At 47.1% G+C, this 18,367-nt stretch overlaps 1 protein-coding gene and 16 non-coding genes across 17 annotated transcripts; 7 read left to right on the top strand and 10 right to left on the bottom strand.

The window, feature by feature from the left end:
- Positions 1 to 6: 6 nt before the first annotated feature.
- On the top strand, positions 7 to 88 carry trnas-aga (transfer RNA serine (anticodon AGA)). The gene has a single exon. It is a non-coding gene; the product is annotated as a tRNA-Ser (tRNA).
- An 871-nt stretch (positions 89 to 959) lies between these two features.
- On the bottom strand, positions 960 to 1,033 carry trnan-guu (transfer RNA asparagine (anticodon GUU)). Its single transcript has one exon. It is a non-coding gene; the product is annotated as a tRNA-Asn (tRNA).
- A 215-nt stretch (positions 1,034 to 1,248) lies between these two features.
- Positions 1,249 to 1,321, bottom strand: trnak-cuu (transfer RNA lysine (anticodon CUU)). The gene has a single exon. It is a non-coding gene; the product is annotated as a tRNA-Lys (tRNA).
- Positions 1,322 to 1,439: 118 nt separating this feature from the next.
- trnas-aga (transfer RNA serine (anticodon AGA)) lies at positions 1,440 to 1,521 on the top strand. Its single transcript has one exon. It is a non-coding gene; the product is annotated as a tRNA-Ser (tRNA).
- Positions 1,522 to 2,392: 871 nt separating this feature from the next.
- trnan-guu (transfer RNA asparagine (anticodon GUU)) lies at positions 2,393 to 2,466 on the bottom strand. Its single transcript has one exon. It is a non-coding gene; the product is annotated as a tRNA-Asn (tRNA).
- A 215-nt stretch (positions 2,467 to 2,681) lies between these two features.
- On the bottom strand, positions 2,682 to 2,754 carry trnak-cuu (transfer RNA lysine (anticodon CUU)). The gene has a single exon. It is a non-coding gene; the product is annotated as a tRNA-Lys (tRNA).
- Positions 2,755 to 2,872: 118 nt separating this feature from the next.
- Positions 2,873 to 2,954, top strand: trnas-aga (transfer RNA serine (anticodon AGA)). Its single transcript has one exon. It is a non-coding gene; the product is annotated as a tRNA-Ser (tRNA).
- Positions 2,955 to 3,825: 871 nt separating this feature from the next.
- Positions 3,826 to 3,899, bottom strand: trnan-guu (transfer RNA asparagine (anticodon GUU)). Its single transcript has one exon. It is a non-coding gene; the product is annotated as a tRNA-Asn (tRNA).
- A 215-nt stretch (positions 3,900 to 4,114) lies between these two features.
- trnak-cuu (transfer RNA lysine (anticodon CUU)) lies at positions 4,115 to 4,187 on the bottom strand. Its single transcript has one exon. It is a non-coding gene; the product is annotated as a tRNA-Lys (tRNA).
- Positions 4,188 to 4,305: 118 nt separating this feature from the next.
- trnas-aga (transfer RNA serine (anticodon AGA)) lies at positions 4,306 to 4,387 on the top strand. Its single transcript has one exon. It is a non-coding gene; the product is annotated as a tRNA-Ser (tRNA).
- Positions 4,388 to 5,258: 871 nt separating this feature from the next.
- On the bottom strand, positions 5,259 to 5,332 carry trnan-guu (transfer RNA asparagine (anticodon GUU)). Its single transcript has one exon. It is a non-coding gene; the product is annotated as a tRNA-Asn (tRNA).
- A 215-nt stretch (positions 5,333 to 5,547) lies between these two features.
- On the bottom strand, positions 5,548 to 5,620 carry trnak-cuu (transfer RNA lysine (anticodon CUU)). Its single transcript has one exon. It is a non-coding gene; the product is annotated as a tRNA-Lys (tRNA).
- A 118-nt stretch (positions 5,621 to 5,738) lies between these two features.
- On the top strand, positions 5,739 to 5,820 carry trnas-aga (transfer RNA serine (anticodon AGA)). Its single transcript has one exon. It is a non-coding gene; the product is annotated as a tRNA-Ser (tRNA).
- Positions 5,821 to 6,691: 871 nt separating this feature from the next.
- trnan-guu (transfer RNA asparagine (anticodon GUU)) lies at positions 6,692 to 6,765 on the bottom strand. The gene has a single exon. It is a non-coding gene; the product is annotated as a tRNA-Asn (tRNA).
- A 1,406-nt stretch (positions 6,766 to 8,171) lies between these two features.
- Positions 8,172 to 8,243, top strand: trnae-uuc (transfer RNA glutamic acid (anticodon UUC)). The gene has a single exon. It is a non-coding gene; the product is annotated as a tRNA-Glu (tRNA).
- Positions 8,244 to 10,946: 2,703 nt separating this feature from the next.
- LOC130420405 (uncharacterized) lies at positions 10,947 to 16,792 on the top strand. Its single transcript, XM_056747689.1, has 11 exons — positions 10,947 to 11,462; positions 11,545 to 11,628; positions 11,703 to 11,780; positions 12,614 to 12,775; positions 12,941 to 13,142; positions 13,240 to 13,567; positions 13,664 to 14,465; positions 14,760 to 14,966; positions 15,067 to 15,413; positions 15,492 to 15,997; positions 16,076 to 16,792. Exons 1-11 carry the CDS (start codon positions 11,006 to 11,008, stop codon positions 16,734 to 16,736), a joined length of 3,834 nt encoding a protein of 1,277 aa, XP_056603667.1. The 5' UTR covers positions 10,947 to 11,005; the 3' UTR covers positions 16,737 to 16,792.
- Positions 16,793 to 17,686: 894 nt separating this feature from the next.
- trnaq-uug (transfer RNA glutamine (anticodon UUG)) lies at positions 17,687 to 17,758 on the bottom strand. Its single transcript has one exon. It is a non-coding gene; the product is annotated as a tRNA-Gln (tRNA).
- Between the last annotated feature and the right edge of the window lie 609 nt (positions 17,759 to 18,367).

Below are 18,367 nucleotides of genomic sequence, written 5' to 3'. Positions count from 1 at the left end.
CCCCGTGTAGTTGTGGCCGAGTGGTTAAGGCGATGGACTAGAAATCCATTGGGGTCTCCCTGCGAAGGTTCAAATCCTGCCGACTACGTTTGCGGTGTATTAAGCTCAGATGCTGATTTGTATCTCTAGAGGCGAAAGAGCAAACTTCATCTCGGCCCAGCCCTGTGCAACCGTCTGTTATCTCGCTTTGATCCTGTGGTTGGTTAGTACTCTGTGTTGTGGTCTCAGCGAATCCGGATCGAGGCAACTTTTTTGGGGGGGCTTGAATAAACTGCTTCCCGCTCGCTTTGGAAATGTGTTGGTGGCGAACGCCTTCAATCGGGCGAACAACGCACTGCAATTTGTTCAAAAAGAGCCGCGCCAAGCACTTCTTCAGCTGTTCTTTAGAATGTTTAAACCCAGCTCATCCAAGCTATTGGAAAGCGGCAAAGAAAAGGCTTAACTCCCCGTCGGGGAATCATTTTGGAGGAGGCTTGGCAGAAGAACTTGGCACGCACCGACACAAGCCCAGACAGCTCAGCTCGGTCTGGGAGGAGCCTCCTCATCATTTCTGTCTAACGGCGTGACATGCGGAGATACTGTCCAACCTAATAACGAGGATTAAACTTCTCAAATCGTAGTTCTTCTTTCTGTTGTTCACTGCTATTACACGTGCTGAAAAAATGAAAGTCTTTCCGACTTGCATTGAATATGTGGGGTCGCTACTCCGATTCTTAATCTCTTGGAAACAGTTGCAGTTCGTATTGCGCTTGCTGAGGTGTCAGGCATGGTCCAGCAGTCAGGACTCCTGGTTTCAGCCAAGTGGCCCGGGTTTAACTCCCGGCGTGAGAAAGGCATCGTTGCTTTCAGTGTGTTTGCAAAGCCGTATTGTTTTAGAGTAAGACTCTGTTGAGTAAGCTCCACTGGCGGGCCTCAGCATTTTGGGGTCAGAAAACTGCAGCTGCTCGCCACAAAGCTTTCGTCCCTGGGTTGGCTTGAACCACCATCCTTTCGGTTAACAGCCGAACGCTCTAACCGATTGCGCCACAGAGACGGTTGTCCAGGATTTTACTTGGACAAGTCGCTAGTTTTGACTCGGAATTAAAGGGCAAAAGCGTGGCAAAACTAAATGAGCGTCATGCTCACTTTCAGAGAACCCTCTTTGGAAACATAAGAGTGAGGAAGTTGCACTTGTCTCAAGAAAATGCCAGCACTAGGTCTGGTGGACGGGGCACCTTTAGAAAGGGCCCCTGACTGGGGTAGCCCTGGCGCCCAACGTGGGGCTCGAACCCACGACCCTGAGAATAAGAGTCTCATGCTCTACCGACTGAGCTAGCCGGGCTGGGTGCCTCAAACAGCCCTTGTCTGTCAGTGTTTCCAAATGGTCAGGCGAGGTTGTAGGGAGCCATCACTGGAGAAGTCCCTGTCGAAACGAATGCGAGACGACATATAAACCCCGTGTAGTTGTGGCCGAGTGGTTAAGGCGATGGACTAGAAATCCATTGGGGTCTCCCTGCGAAGGTTCAAATCCTGCCGACTACGTTTGCGGTGTATTAAGCTCAGATGCTGATTTGTATCTCTAGAGGCGAAAGAGCAAACTTCATCTCGGCCCAGCCCTGTGCAACCGTCTGTTATCTCGCTTTGATCCTGTGGTTGGTTAGTACTCTGTGTTGTGGTCTCAGCGAATCCGGATCGAGGCAACTTTTTTGGGGGGGCTTGAATAAACTGCTTCCCGCTCGCTTTGGAAATGTGTTGGTGGCGAACGCCTTCAATCGGGCGAACAACGCACTGCAATTTGTTCAAAAAGAGCCGCGCCAAGCACTTCTTCAGCTGTTCTTTAGAATGTTTAAACCCAGCTCATCCAAGCTATTGGAAAGCGGCAAAGAAAAGGCTTAACTCCCCGTCGGGGAATCATTTTGGAGGAGGCTTGGCAGAAGAACTTGGCACGCACCGACACAAGCCCAGACAGCTCAGCTCGGTCTGGGAGGAGCCTCCTCATCATTTCTGTCTAACGGCGTGACATGCGGAGATACTGTCCAACCTAATAACGAGGATTAAACTTCTCAAATCGTAGTTCTTCTTTCTGTTGTTCACTGCTATTACACGTGCTGAAAAAATGAAAGTCTTTCCGACTTGCATTGAATATGTGGGGTCGCTACTCCGATTCTTAATCTCTTGGAAACAGTTGCAGTTCGTATTGCGCTTGCTGAGGTGTCAGGCATGGTCCAGCAGTCAGGACTCCTGGTTTCAGCCAAGCGGCCCGGATTTAACTCCCGGCGTGAGAAAGGCATCGTTGCTTTCAGTGTGTTTGCAAAGCCGTATTGTTTTAGAGTAAGACTCTGTTGAGTAAGCTCCACTGGCGGGCCTCAGCATTTTGGGGTCAGAAAACTGCAGCTGCTCGCCACAAAGCTTTCGTCCCTGGGTTGGCTTGAACCACCATCCTTTCGGTTAACAGCCGAACGCTCTAACCGATTGCGCCACAGAGACGGTTGTCCAGGATTTTACTTGGACAAGTCGCTAGTTTTGACTCGGAATTAAAGGGCAAAAGCGTGGCAAAACTAAATGAGCGTCATGCTCACTTTCAGAGAACCCTCTTTGGAAACATAAGAGTGAGGAAGTTGCACTTGTCTCAAGAAAATGCCAGCACTAGGTCTGGTGGACGGGGCACCTTTAGAAAGGGCCCCTGACTGGGGTAGCCCTGGCGCCCAACGTGGGGCTCGAACCCACGACCCTGAGATTAAGAGTCTCATGCTCTACCGACTGAGCTAGCCGGGCTGGGTGCCTCGGACAGCCCTTGTCTGTCAGTGTTTCCAAACGGTCAGGCGAGGTTGTAGGGAGCCATCACTGGAGAAGTCCCTGTCGAAACGAATGCGAGACGACATATAAACCCCGTGTAGTTGTGGCCGAGTGGTTAAGGCGATGGACTAGAAATCCATTGGGGTCTCCCTGCGAAGGTTCAAATCCTGCCGACTACGTTTGCGGTGTATTAAGCTCAGATGCTGATTTGTATCTCTAGAGGCGAAAGAGCAAACTTCATCTCGGCCCAGCCCTGTGCAACCGTCTGTTATCTCGCTTTGATCCTGTGGTTGGTTAGTACTCTGTGTTGTGGTCTCAGCGAATCCGGATCGAGGCAACTTTTTTGGGGGGGCTTGAATAAACTGCTTCCCGCTCGCTTTGGAAATGTGTTGGTGGCGAACGCCTTCAATCGGGCGAACAACGCACTGCAATTTGTTCAAAAAGAGCCGCGCCAAGCACTTCTTCAGCTGTTCTTTAGAATGTTTAAACCCAGCTCATCCAAGCTATTGGAAAGCGGCAAAGAAAAGGCTTAACTCCCCGTCGGGGAATCATTTTGGAGGAGGCTTGGCAGAAGAACTTGGCACGCACCGACACAAGCCCAGACAGCTCAGCTCGGTCTGGGAGGAGCCTCCTCATCATTTCTGTCTAACGGCGTGACATGCGGAGATACTGTCCAACCTAATAACGAGGATTAAACTTCTCAAATCGTAGTTCTTCTTTCTGTTGTTCACTGCTATTACACGTGCTGAAAAAATGAAAGTCTTTCCGACTTGCATTGAATATGTGGGGTCGCTACTCCGATTCTTAATCTCTTGGAAACAGTTGCAGTTCGTATTGCGCTTGCTGAGGTGTCAGGCATGGTCCAGCAGTCAGGACTCCTGGTTTCAGCCAAGCGGCCCGGGTTTAACTCCCGGCGTGAGAAAGGCATCGTTGCTTTCAGTGTGTTTGCAAAGCCGTATTGTTTTAGAGTAAGACTCTGTTGAGTAAGCTCCACTGGCGGGCCTCAGCATTTTGGGGTCAGAAAACTGCAGCTGCTCGCCACAAAGCTTTCGTCCCTGGGTTGGCTTGAACCACCATCCTTTCGGTTAACAGCCGAACGCTCTAACCGATTGCGCCACAGAGACGGTTGTCCAGGATTTTACTTGGACAAGTCGCTAGTTTTGACTCGGAATTAAAGGGCAAAAGCGTGGCAAAACTAAATGAGCGTCATGCTCACTTTCAGAGAACCCTCTTTGGAAACATAAGAGTGAGGAAGTTGCACTTGTCTCAAGAAAATGCCAGCACTAGGTCTGGTGGACGGGGCACCTTTAGAAAGGGCCCCTGACTGGGGTAGCCCTGGCGCCCAACGTGGGGCTCGAACCCACGACCCTGAGATTAAGAGTCTCATGCTCTACCGACTGAGCTAGCCGGGCTGGGTGCCTCAAACAGCCCTTGTCTGTCAGTGTTTCCAAACGGTCAGGCGAGGTTGTAGGGAGCCATCACTGGAGAAGTCCCTGTCGAAACGAATGCGAGACGACATATAAACCCCGTGTAGTTGTGGCCGAGTGGTTAAGGCGATGGACTAGAAATCCATTGGGGTCTCCCTGCGAAGGTTCAAATCCTGCCGACTACGTTTGCGGTGTATTAAGCTCAGATGCTGATTTGTATCTCTAGAGGCGAAAGAGCAAACTTCATCTCGGCCCAGCCCTGTGCAACCGTCTGTTATCTCGCTTTGATCCTGTGGTTGGTTAGTACTCTGTGTTGTGGTCTCAGCGAATCCGGATCGAGGCAACTTTTTTGGGGGGGCTTGAATAAACTGCTTCCCGCTCGCTTTGGAAATGTGTTGGTGGCGAACGCCTTCAATCGGGCGAACAACGCACTGCAATTTGTTCAAAAAGAGCCGCGCCAAGCACTTCTTCAGCTGTTCTTTAGAATGTTTAAACCCAGCTCATCCAAGCTATTGGAAAGCGGCAAAGAAAAGGCTTAACTCCCCGTCGGGGAATCATTTTGGAGGAGGCTTGGCAGAAGAACTTGGCACGCACCGACACAAGCCCAGACAGCTCAGCTCGGTCTGGGAGGAGCCTCCTCATCATTTCTGTCTAACGGCGTGACATGCGGAGATACTGTCCAACCTAATAACGAGGATTAAACTTCTCAAATCGTAGTTCTTCTTTCTGTTGTTCACTGCTATTACACGTGCTGAAAAAATGAAAGTCTTTCCGACTTGCATTGAATATGTGGGGTCGCTACTCCGATTCTTAATCTCTTGGAAACAGTTGCAGTTCGTATTGCGCTTGCTGAGGTGTCAGGCATGGTCCAGCAGTCAGGACTCCTGGTTTCAGCCAAGCGGCCCGGATTTAACTCCCGGCGTGAGAAAGGCATCGTTGCTTTCAGTGTGTTTGCAAAGCCGTATTGTTTTAGAGTAAGACTCTGTTGAGTAAGCTCCACTGGCGGGCCTCAGCATTTTGGGGTCAGAAAACTGCAGCTGCTCGCCACAAAGCTTTCGTCCCTGGGTTGGCTTGAACCACCATCCTTTCGGTTAACAGCCGAACGCTCTAACCGATTGCGCCACAGAGACGGTTGTCCAGGATTTTACTTGGACAAGTCGCTAGTTTTGACTCGGAATTAAAGGGCAAAAGCGTGGCAAAACTAAATGAGCGTCATGCTCACTTTCAGAGAACCCTCTTTGGAAACATAAGAGTGAGGAAGTTGCACTTGTCTCAAGAAAATGCCAGCACTAGGTCTGGTGGACGGGGCACCTTTAGAAAGGGCCCCTGACTGGGGTAGCCCTGGCGCCCAACGTGGGGCTCGAACCCACGACCCTGAGATTAAGAGTCTCATGCTCTACCGACTGAGCTAGCCGGGCTGGGTGCCTCGGACAGCCCTTGTCTGTCAGTGTTTCCAAACGGTCAGGCGAGGTTGTAGGGAGCCATCACTGGAGAAGTCCCTGTCGAAACGAATGCGAGACGACATATAAACCCCGTGTAGTTGTGGCCGAGTGGTTAAGGCGATGGACTAGAAATCCATTGGGGTCTCCCTGCGAAGGTTCAAATCCTGCCGACTACGTTTGCGGTGTATTAAGCTCAGATGCTGATTTGTATCTCTAGAGGCGAAAGAGCAAACTTCATCTCGGCCCAGCCCTGTGCAACCGTCTGTTATCTCGCTTTGATCCTGTGGTTGGTTAGTACTCTGTGTTGTGGTCTCAGCGAATCCGGATCGAGGCAACTTTTTTGGGGGGGCTTGAATAAACTGCTTCCCGCTCGCTTTGGAAATGTGTTGGTGGCGAACGCCTTCAATCGGGCGAACAACGCACTGCAATTTGTTCAAAAAGAGCCGCGCCAAGCACTTCTTCAGCTGTTCTTTAGAATGTTTAAACCCAGCTCATCCAAGCTATTGGAAAGCGGCAAAGAAAAGGCTTAACTCCCCGTCGGGGAATCATTTTGGAGGAGGCTTGGCAGAAGAACTTGGCACGCACCGACACAAGCCCAGACAGCTCAGCTCGGTCTGGGAGGAGCCTCCTCATCATTTCTGTCTAACGGCGTGACATGCGGAGATACTGTCCAACCTAATAACGAGGATTAAACTTCTCAAATCGTAGTTCTTCTTTCTGTTGTTCACTGCTATTACACGTGCTGAAAAAATGAAAGTCTTTCCGACTTGCATTGAATATGTGGGGTCGCTACTCCGATTCTTAATCTCTTGGAAACAGTTGCAGTTCGTATTGCGCTTGCTGAGGTGTCAGGCATGGTCCAGCAGTCAGGACTCCTGGTTTCAGCCAAGCGGCCCGGGTTTAACTCCCGGCGTGAGAAAGGCATCGTTGCTTTCAGTGTGTTTGCAAAGCCGTATTGTTTTAGAGTAAGACTCTGTTGAGTAAGCTCCACTGGCGGGCCTCAGCATTTTGGGGTCAGAAAACTGCAGCTGCTCGCCACAAAGCTTTCGTCCCTGGGTTGGCTTGAACCACCATCCTTTCGGTTAACAGCCGAACGCTCTAACCGATTGCGCCACAGAGACGGTTGTCCAGGATTTTACTTGGACAAGTCGCTAGTTTTGACTCGGAATTAAAGGGCAAAAGCGTGGCAAAACTAAATGAGCGTCATGCTCACTTTCAGAGAACCCTCTTTGGAAACATAAGAGTGAGGAAGTTGCACTTGTCTCAAGAAAATGCCAGCACTAGGTCTGGTGGACGGGGCACCTTTAGAAAGGGCCCCTGACTGGGGTAGCCCTGGTGCCCGACGTGGGGCTCGAACCCACGACCCTGAGATTAAGAGTGTCATGCTCTACTGACAGAACATGCCGGGCATACCTTGCTGCACATAAAGGCTGACAAAGCAAAACATTGGCAGAGATGACCAACACAAGGACACTCAAGCTCCCCGTCGGGGAATCGAACCACGATCATCCGCGTGACAGGCGGAGATACTGTCCCCTATACTAACGAGGACTGGCTTGCAATTGCGGAAAAGTTTTTGTGCGGTTCTCCAACCGATATCTCATGGCATTCTCGTTTGAAAAGATTCGTTTTTTAATATTGGATGTGTGCAGGAGGAAGATGGCAAGCTTGGCTAATTTAGAGTGTTGTGCAGACTTTCTGAATCCTCCTCTGGATCTCGGTGGAATTGTCACCACATCACTGCACTTTAATTTTTGTTGTAATTCAATAGATGCAGAAGGACGCAGTACCCTATCCATTTGCATTTTTTCATTTGGCAGATGCTTTTATTCAAAGTAGGAGAGCATATGAACCATATCTAAACACGCTAAACAGTACCATTGTTCTGATTCAGCTAGAGTTGTCGGAGATTGAAGATTTGTATTTTATTTTTTGGCAGATCCAGATCCTAGTACCTGTGGTCGGCAGCTAGCTTCAGGAACATCTCTTCAGAATTGGCTTTTGCAGTAATTTGTTGATGGAAGAGAACTTTGTCTCTTTGGCCCCTCCCAGAGTGAATTATCAGGTAGGAGCCTCGACCAAATGTTAACCCCTTAAACATTGCGGTGCGACATAGGAAGCACGCTGGGCCGAGAGCTGGTGGGTGCAGCTAGAGTTTTGTCTTGATCTACGCATAAATCTTCTGCCTTTTATGAAAGATTTCCGCAGAGTGAAACCACCGTGAGTTTAATGTAATTTTGGACGGCTCCACTCACAGCAGGCATTCGTTATTGTGCCAAGAACCAGAGAGTTTAAGAATCTGCCTCTGTTGGATTGTTGTTGGACTTCTGCACATCGTTGTTTCCTAGCTGTTTTGGGACTCTTGGTTTCACCCCGCTTGTTGCGAGTTTATTGTCAGCACCTGCTCAGATAGGTAGTCAATCTTCTGTGATGCACTTCAAATGTGTGATTGTTATTTCGCTTCCTCTGTGCTCGGAAACAGTTGAAGTGCACGTCGCCTCCAGGTCGAAAGAAGACAGCTAAGGCGTCCCATATGGTCTAGCGGTTAGGATTCCTGGTCTTCACCCAGGCGGCCCGGGTTCAACTCCCTGTATGGGAATTACTATTTTCTCAATTGGTTATTTTCAAATGAAAAAGCTGCTGTTTCACGGTGAGGCTCTGACGAGTAAGCTGTGTAGGAGGTCAAACAGATGGCCACTTATCTTGTTTATTAGCCTTTCTTGGCACCTTCTACATTTTAACTCCTTTGCACAATCCAAATTCAAGTGAGCAAACAGTATTTACCTTGTATTATATTGTGCGTCCTGAGGTCTCAGGCATCAAGTGCTGGACACAAAGTGCTGCGTTGTGGGTGCCGACAACTGAAAAGTACTGAAGGTACAGCTGGGACAATTTTTACGAGATGTCTTCACACTACCTTGACGTTTTTAACCTCCCCTCTACATAGAAAAAATCTTAAACATCCAAAAGAGCTACAGTGGGCAGTCATGTGGGTACAAAAAACTCCCTTTGGTTCTAAAACGTAATCTCGGTGAACGACTTCCTAGCAGCAATTAGTGTGCGACATCAGCCTCGCGGTGTTGTTAACAAGCCTTCCACGCAGAAAGAAATCTTGACCCCGACGCGATTTGAAGTTATTTGATCTGGAGTCAGATGCACTACCGTTCCGCCACGAGGCCTCTCGCTGGGCAATCGCCAACGATGGCGTCACAGAGACGGACAGTTGCACGAAAGCCATCGGGAGACGGCGGCAGAAAGAGACGTCAAATTTGTTTTTCTCAGACAGAGCAATGGTTTGACTTGGAAAGAAACAGCATAGGTTTGCAAAGTCATAATAACGAACGTCGCCGCATGAAAATATAGCACCCGTTTTCCGAGAGTCGCTTTTGCAGCATAACGGTTAAGTCGTCAAGTGTTCTGTATTTTTCCAAGCCGCCCCACTGTTTGAGCCTATTTCCTAATGCGTTTGAGCTGTGAGGCAAGGCACAAGTGAATTTCATCTATGTTTACGTGCAGGAGTAGTGTTGCAATTGTGGAACGATGAACCACTTAAAAGATGAAGGGTCTTTGTAGTGATAAAGTAAGACAATGGTAGGTTACAACCAGGCTTCAGTAAACCTCAAGTTAAAGTAGCATTTGCTGCTTTTCATACTGACAACAGGCCAACGGTACACAATGTGCCAAAGGACAATACACCCAAGGGAAAGCGAAAAAAAATGCGGAACAAATGTCCCATGTCTGTGGCGTTTATGTGATTGCACACACATACACAAAAAAAATTGGGGCAGAGAGATTTTTCATGCCCTGGGCTATGGACTTATTTTGACAACTGCCCAACAATACTGGGGGATAATGCTTTTCAAGAAACTACAAGAAAAGTGCAAAGAGACGCACCACATCACAAGTGCACTTTGGTTTATTGAAAATGCAAGGAACATAGCAAGAAAACTTGTGGAATCTTAAGTGACAACTTGATTGTCTTTGAACGTGAAATGTCCTTCATCAAGTTGCTCTGGGTAAAAGCAATGCACACACAATATGGGAGACTCTTGTCATGTGTGTCCAGGTGCCATAGCGAGGACAGATAACGGGCCCTGAAGGCTTTTTGTGAGTGAACATATGAGCAGGAATCAACCGGAAGACCTTTTTCTGCAACGGTGAGCCTCGACAGGTAGCATAGGGAGGGCAAAGATGCACGAAGGAAGCTCCAAAAGCCAATTATGTGGAGAATGCGGGCGTCGGTCCCGCTACCTCTCGCTTGCGCTTGCTGCTTCTCGCTGGTTGCGCCAAAGTAAGCCCAAAGTAAGCCCACATGAGCCAATCACGTTTGTCTCTGGGGCGTTTGTCTGCTAATTAATCGTCTACAATGATGTGTGTGATTTTGTATGCAGTCATGTTTTCTGGCTATGAATGAACATAATGATAAAACAAATTGATGAGGTAAAAGTTTGTGTGGAGTTACAGTCTCAGAAGAATAATAATAAGAAAAGTTTGTGAACAAAAAACAAGCTGTTTTTTTATTTGTGAAAGTTAACAAACGCATTGTTAAAAGAAGAAAGCCTAGACTAAAAGTTTTAAATAGTGTAGAGTGGAATAAATGTAGACTGTGATAGACTGTGTGTGTGTGTGTGTGTGTGTGTGTGTGTGGGGGGGGGGGGGTGTGTGTGTGTGTGTGTGTGTGTGTGTTTGAGAGTTGACATTTTAAAGAAAACATAATCAGCAGAACATTCAATCAATGTAAGTCTATGGGATTTCTGAAAAGTTAGGAAAATCCGTAAGTCTGATCCCTTAGAAATGACATAGCAACTCAAGTCACACCAGCCTGAAGATCTGTGTAAAATTAAATTATTCCTGGATAAATAAACGATTCATAAAATAAGTAAAAACTGTAATATGGTTTAAGTGTAGCTTGTTAAATTATTGTTACACACTAAACATAGAGGTATTTTTTAGGTTGCTAGAGGTAATAGTCTCTTTCTGATTTTCATTTCAGAAAATGTACGCATACCCCGTTTTTCGCCGACAATTGGCAACATCACGACTCCTCATGGCGCCATCGCCAGAGGCGAATCGCCTTGAAAATGTTGAGTCTGGAAGGGCTAAACCGAAGGAGCAGGTGCTGGCAGAGGCCAGTTCTTTTGTCAGCTCAAATGGTGTGACCCCAGTGACCAGTTTTAAGTACTGGCTCACTGCAAACTTCAGTTTGGGAAGTACCAGGGTCAGAGATTCAGATGGCTCCTGGAAAACTCGCTGGGGTACGCAGTTTATTTGGTACTCAGCATTTCCAATGAGACGGCGAACACAACCCCCCTGTCACAAAATAAACAACTGTTCCTACAGTACACCTCTCATATTAGAGAGATGGCAGAAGAAGTGGAGAAGTACGAGAGGAAGCAAGAAATGCAAGCTGAAGCCCGGGCAGTTGGAGACCAGGGCTGCTTGATGGTGGAGTTTGGTGACTTCCAGGGCCGGTCCATGAAGGATGTTTATGAGGACCAGAGCAAGGAGGCCAAAGCCCTCATCAGATACCTGGTTAAGGCAGATGCCAGGCCCAACACAAACATGGCCATTTTCAAAAGCTATGTAGTGAAAAGACAGGCTTCTGCTGTGGGCAGCAGTGTACGTCAGCCTACACCTCCATCTGCAACATCCAGTGCTTCTGCACAACCACCCGCAGCCTCCACTGCGTCTGCATCTCCGCTAAAAGCACTCCAAACTGGTGTATCGCAGACTGCCAGTGTGAAAGCGCTGTTGGCACGTGGGAAACATTTGTCTCCTTCACAGCTCGCCAGAAAACTCCTTTCACCAGTTAAATCCTGTGAGTAGGAGTGTTAATATGGAATTTTCTCTACATGTATTACTTTATTGTAAAGGCAAACTTGTCCACTTGCTGTTTCCAGATCCATTACTGAAGGTCCCTTTACCTCCTCCAGCACCAGAACTCCCTGCCAAACATTTGGCCCAAAGGCAGCTTTTCGTAACTGGTAAGCAAGCACCATTTCATACGTTTGTCTCTGTGTATTGTTTGCAGTATTTAGTTTTAACATTTTTGCTCCAGACACTTCCGTTCCCGCTGCTGAAGATGATGCGGAGCTGATGTTTGCTGCATCACAATGTGAAGCACAACTAACTACAGGTGTGGCATATGACACAAATGCATATATTTTAAGTATGTTTTGTGAAAACACACAGGATTATTTTTTAAAAGAAAATCAACATTTTTAAATATGTTTTGTTTACAATACAGAACTACATCAGATCATGCCTCAAGCGGGATGCATTCTTTGAGTGCACTTCTTCAAACATTAAGGTTGTCTAAAGGTGTCTGTGTATTTATTAGCGTTTTTTTTTTTGGAACTAACCCATTGTTGAACCATCACCGGCAAACTTTTTCTCACAGCTTGCTTGTCTCACTCACTCTTTAGCTCCCATTGAGCAGACAGGATGGTGGAGATTCATTGTTTTAGAAGAAGCGCCATCTCACATTTTCTTTTAGAATTAGCATTTTATCAGGCTCCTATCTTAATGTTCAGCTATTTCACTTGAATGGTAATGAAAATAACCCATTCATTGCTATTACTGTAAAGTAAAAAGAAAATTTGAGATGGCACTTTTGGCAGTTAGCACTTTTGAGATAACAGAGGTTTTTCCTTACTCTATCTGTGTGCATGCTTCATGTCAGTGGGCATTTTACTGAATTGATCACACCTCATCTTCCTTACTCCATTACATCTGATCCTCATTCTCAAAGAGCTGTACCGCTTCCATATTCATTACATCAATAAAATGTACACTGTTCTTTGCTTCTTAACACCATTTTCTTTGTTGCTATTCCTAAATATAATCATAATAATTATTAATACTAGTCCAAAATTACTGCTTCGCATGCTGTTTGTGGGCTGCATTTATGGCATTTTACTATCAAATCCAACAGTCATCTTTATCTTATTTTTGTTACTGTTCACTCAGAGGCCTGTGCCGGTCCGTCTCCATCAGCCGAAACAGCAAGAACACCAGATCTTCCACATCATCAGCCATCGGCTGAGCTTCCAAGCCACTGGAAAGATCATCTTCCACCTTTCCAGCATGAGTGGATCCGGAACACACTATTCGTGGCCAACCTGCGAACCGGCAAGCCAGAACTAGTGTGCCAGCTGAAGCTTTGGTGGCATCCTCCTCAGCCCCCTTTAATTCACACTCAGCCACCCGCCTCAACTGACCTCTTCTTCTGTCGGCCCCTTTTCTTATGGATGCCGCTGAAGATGTGGTTAATTCCTCTTGTCTGTGTTCGCCCAGACTGTGGTAGGCACAGACTGACAGCGGCAGGACTCTACCGTACTGTGCGCAAGGTCTTAGACATCGACAGGTGGTATGACCTTGCCACTGAGTATCTGGAGTGCAAAGGCTGCAAAAAGAAGTATCCCGCCTGGTCTGAGGACATCTTAGGACAGCTGGATATGGGCCACCGCAGTCAGTTTCCAGCTTTGCTGACATACAGGTAATTCATAATGACAATCATTCATTAGTTGGCGCTTTTATTGTGTTATTCTTTTACCAATCAAAGCATTTGCATGATTATACTGTTGTTTCCTTAGATACTCATGTGACAACAGGGTGCTGAGGATGATGAGGGAGAGGACACTGGGCAACAGTGTGACTCAGCTTTACAAGAAGCTGATGGAACAACACAGTGAGGCATGGACACAGCGTGTCCTGCAGTACCTTACTGCCTGTGAACCATTCACAACGTCCTCCCTTGTGCAGCCTCCTGTGTTTGCTGAGCCTCCTCTCTTCCCTGCCCTACCTAAACCTAAGTGGCTGTTAGCTGTGTACGCCAGGGATGTTTTGGGGCGACTGCACGAGGTCAAGGCCAAAATTACTTCTATCTTTGGTTGTGTTCTCAAGATGGACTCCACAAAAAAGGTATCACAGCCCTGTTTATATCATAAATTTGCCTGATATGGATATATGTGCATACATAATGTACACAGTTTTTGACCCTTTTATTTTTCTCAAAAGGTCACAAAGAAACTTGCCGGTGCTGCTTCAGGAACAGCTGCCTGGTGCACAAATGTTGGGAATGAGCATGGTCAAGTCCTTGTATCTGTTCTGACAGCCGCCGAGGGACATGGACTGGACTCCATGGCAGCTGGCCTCATGAAACGCTACCGGGAGGCAGGAGAGGCTGCCCCAAAAGTGATGTACGTGGACAGAGATTGCTGCAGTCAGCACGGCCAGTCTTGGGTGAAGGTCATGTTTTCAGAGTGGGATGAGCTTGAAGTGCGCCTCGACATCTGGCATTTCATGCGGCGATTTGCTGCAGGTGTCACTACAGAGGCTCATCCGCTTTACGGCATCTTCATGGCACGTCTATCCACGTGCATCTTTCAGTGGGATCCAGAGGATGTGGCTGCTCTTCAGCGTGCAAAGGTGGGTGAGCTGGCGGCAAATAAGACTGGCCCCATCTCAGAAAAGGTGGTCAGTGCTCGCATTACCAGGAGAGAGTTGGCACTGCACTGCCGGAGGAGGACCAGGGGTGTGGAGGAGACCACCAGATTGATTGGAGCACTGATCGATCTGTTTGACAGTGCAGACGGGAAGGACACTCTGGGAGTTCCTCTGCTGGACCACGAACGGATCCGGCAGATTTGGAAAGAACAGCGGAAGCACGTGCAGTGTATCCAAGACCCAGAGAACTTTCCACTCTACATGAGGAAGGGGACACTGAAGAAAGGTGGCGTGGAGCTCTGCTGCTACAGATGTGCCCGTGGCTCTACATCCTTGGAGTCATTCCACCTCCACCTGAACCGATTTATTCCAGGTATTACATACAAATCGATTCCTAATTTTTCTGTAAAAAATATAAGCACTGTTACTGCTTCCATTAGTTTAAAGTAATGCATCTCCATTCCTCCTCCGTGTCTACCCGTGACATAAATGTCAAACTTTACTGTATTATTACATTTATTTTCTGTCTTGGCTGACAGTTATAATGACATAATATATAATGATATATGTATTACAAGTAACCAGTTACTTCATAGCATCTCAGTAGTTGTACATAGCCTGTAAATATGTGAGAAATAAAACTCTTTTTTGTTTTTTTTACTTTTAGGAACCAGTGCCAGTGATGCGCATTTTCAGGCCTATCTCCTCGAGGGCTTGATGCGTTGGAATGATGACCGGATGGAAGACGCCATAAAAGGAGCATCCTCCATCCGGTCATTTGGCAGTGCCATGAAAGAGGCTGTGGAGCGGCTTAGCCTAACAGTCTTTGGGAAGCCCTGGGATGAGCGCTATCGCCCTCCTGGAGCATATACAGGCAAGACATTTTGTATATCTGTATAATTTTGTCTATTTAGCATTTAATGTACTAGACAAAATATTGAGACAATTTTAATGTTCCCAATTTATTCTTGTAGGTGAATTGCTGGGAATGGAGTATCTTTACAGCCAGACTGGCAAAACACTGACTCCAGTGCTCCAGAACCCCGAAGAGGAAGACAGGCTGGTGGAGGAAGTCAATGACCAGGACCTGCAAGATGAGGGATTTGGGGAAGAGATAACGGAGGACATCACAGTTCCAGTGCTGTATGAGGATGAACCCTGCCGTGATCTCGTGATCAGCCCCTCATCTTTGCCTCTGCCTCGGTCTCCAACATCACTGGCTGAGCCATCCACATCTTCTGGTGGAGAAGGACAGCATCTTGCCCCTTTAGTGCTGTCGCAGCCACCTGACACTGGAAGCAGTCTCTCCACTGAAGCTCAGGTAAGACACTTTGAAGGCTTTATATACTTCCAATCTTGTTTTATTTCACAAATTTTAACATTCATTTTCATCTACTAGGGCGCAGTCATTGGACCCGATGGCATCGCTGGTTGGGACAAGGTTCAGGATTTGGCTGGTTACCTGGTGAGCCTTAGTGAGGCTCCTTACCTCACTGATCTGCAGGTGACCGAAGCCATTCAGCTATGGACAGCTCTCCCTGACATTGACAAACAGCGGGTCAACTATCAGCCTCGACATCAGCCTCAGCTGACACATGGGCGCTTTAAGGCACCGAAGCGGTCAGGAGTCACACCGGGTGTGGAGAGTGTCAAACGGTGTCTGATTGGACATCCTGGGGGTCCAGCACAGTGGCCCAGCACCAGCCGCTTGGTTGAGGCCATTTGTATAAAGCTGTGTGCTTTACACAAGTCACCGACCAAGAAGTCCGGAGTTAGCATCCCCAGGTGGTCTAAAATCCTCTCAGATTACCACCACATCCGAGACCTGGTCCTCAACAGTCGCAGGCTGATGGATGAAACAATGATCCAGCTTTTTGAGCTAAACCAGAGGACACTCATTCAGTGGTTAGCAAAGCACATTATTTGCTTAAAATTCAGTGAATTCTTCTAAACATATCTACAATAAAAGTAATTAATTTTCAGGTTTCAACGGCGGCAGAAGAATCAGGAAATGAGTGTCCTCGCTCAGGGACTGACTCCACCTGACCCAATTGCTGTGGCTGATATGCAGCTTCCTCCGCCGAGGGAAAAATTGAATGAAGCGCCATCGACATCAGGTCCAAAGCATAAATTCATCCTTCCGCCAAATCGAGAAGGACAGGCTCCTCGTTTGCGACCAGGTCGACGGCCCGCTGCTGCTAACAGGGAGTGCCCCATCGCAGCTGCCCCCACAGCATCAGGAGATGTGCAGCCCATTTCTGCACCTGGGTCATTGATGGGCACACTAGTCCTTAACCCTGACATGACTGTGTCAATGGTGATTCCGTCTTCTGGTGCAGGCACAGCTCTGCCTGCTCCTGTGTCTGCTGCTTCTGTGTCTGCTGCTCCTGCATCCCGTTACACCCAAAGGAATAGGCGCCGGCGGGCGCAAGAGATGGAAAGTGGAGTTTGTAAGAGGAAGTATCTGCGGGGGGTTAATTTTAACAAGTGCAGCAAATGTGGGCAGCCCAAAACTAAGGAGTTTGGACATAGCCGGTATGGTAGTGCCACATTTTGCTTGCATGCTTCAAATGGCAAATCTTTAGAAGATTGGTTGGCAGAACAGCGCCAGCAAAATAAACCCCAAACTCCACCTCCTCAATAAGTTTCAACTTTCCTGTATATATTTCATGGGCCAACTCGTTCATATTGTCCTGTATATTTGTTGTGTATATCAAAGGCCCAAGCGTTCATATTCTTCTGTATGTAAATATATAAATATGTGTGTTTGTCTGTCTGTGTGTGTGTGTACTCATTTCAATGTGGGTGTGTTTTAATTTTATTTTAATAAACAATTTTACATTCGAAGTGTCTTTATCTCTGAAAATCAATAAAATCATATCCCACACATACAATAAAAGAAAACCATTTTGAATAAACATTTTTATTCAACCATAAACATGTAATATGCTTTAATAATGATGTCTAAAACTATGTAATTGAACATATGATAACTAAATGAAGGCGCAATTGATTGATTGCAATACACATGTAGTCGACAGGTGGCAGCACGGCTCAGGTGAGATTGACCTTGTCGATCAGCTACGGGTTCGAGGCCAGCAAGTGGAAAGTGAATTGTTACACATGTAACTAAAACTCTTACATAACGCACAGGAATTTAACCCGAATATTGTTGCAGGGAAAATTTGTCGACAAATATACGTTTTCTGCGTCTTTTCGCGTGCGCAGGCGGGCGCAAAGATTGGGCCCCTTCTTTTGCGCAGCGAGCGCTCTACCATGTGAGCTAATTCCCCTACGAGAGACCTTGGCTGACCTATCACAGCTCAATAACGCCTCGTCCAGTCGCGTCTAAACTTCCCTCAAATCTAAATGTTCTTTAGTTTCCCGTTGAACGGGACTAGGCCTACAAGGCTCCCACGGAACTTTAAAGAAAAGAGCAGGTCCGTTTGTTTCGTAGTGTCTTCACTGCAATGGTTATAGAGTTGATTTGATTCAAAGTACTGACCATTACACATCTGAAGCCACAAGTTACTTTGGATTTCTGACCACTACGTACCGCAATCCACAATTTGACAAGCATCAGGAACCACTTTGAGGTTCCACCGAGATTTGAACTCGGATCGCCGGATTCAAAGCCCAGAGTGCTAACCATTACACCATGGAACCCGTGGTAAAACAACATTACTCGATTCAAACTACACATGTCAGTATACACACTTGTGCAGTGGGTGTGCGGTTTGGCAGCTGTGCTGAAGACCTTGTCTTTGCTCGGTGCCGAGGCTGCAGATTTGCCCTTTAGTCCGAGGCTCGTTGGTCAAGTGGTATGATTCTCGCTTAGTGTGTGTGTCATCGCGTGTATGATATTAAATGAGTTATTTATAGTTAACATGTTTTCGTGTACAGCTGCTTTTCAACAAGAAAATTGTAAAAAGCGACTGCTCAATAACGCTATCAGTGCTCAATAACGCCTCGTCCAGTCGCGTCTGAACTTCCCTCAAATGTAAATGTTCTTTAGTTTCCCGTTGAACACTGCTGATTGTTTTAAAAGGATGCCGCAGTAACATCTCATGTGTACCCGGATTTGTATCGGTGACCTCTTGATCTGCAGTCAAATGCTCTACCACTGAGCTATACCCCCTTGTTGAGACTCTATCCAACTACCATGGAACACAACTGTTTAATGTTCCAACACTTAGAACTTTAAAGAAAAGAGCAGGTCCGTTTATTTCGTAGTGTCTTCACTGCACTGGTTATAGAGTTGATTGGATTCAAAGT

Source organism: Triplophysa dalaica, chromosome 5 (genome assembly GCF_015846415.1).
Source record: "Triplophysa dalaica isolate WHDGS20190420 chromosome 5, ASM1584641v1, whole genome shotgun sequence".
In the NCBI taxonomy this organism is placed as follows: Eukaryota; Metazoa; Chordata; class Actinopteri; order Cypriniformes; family Nemacheilidae; genus Triplophysa; species Triplophysa dalaica.
This window is presented reverse-complemented; position numbering and strand designations above follow the sequence as displayed.

Coding starts and splice junctions, on each gene's coding strand:
- LOC130420405 (XM_056747689.1), top strand. CDS start 11,006: ATGGCAGAAGAAGTGGAGAAGTACGAGAGGAAGCAAGAAATGCAAGCT. Junction 11,463..11,544: donor CCTTTCACCAGTTAAATCCT/GTGAGTAGGAGT, acceptor TGCTGTTTCCAG/ATCCATTACTGAAGGTCCCT. Junction 14,967..15,066: donor CCCTCCTGGAGCATATACAG/GCAAGACATTTT, acceptor TTATTCTTGTAG/GTGAATTGCTGGGAATGGAG.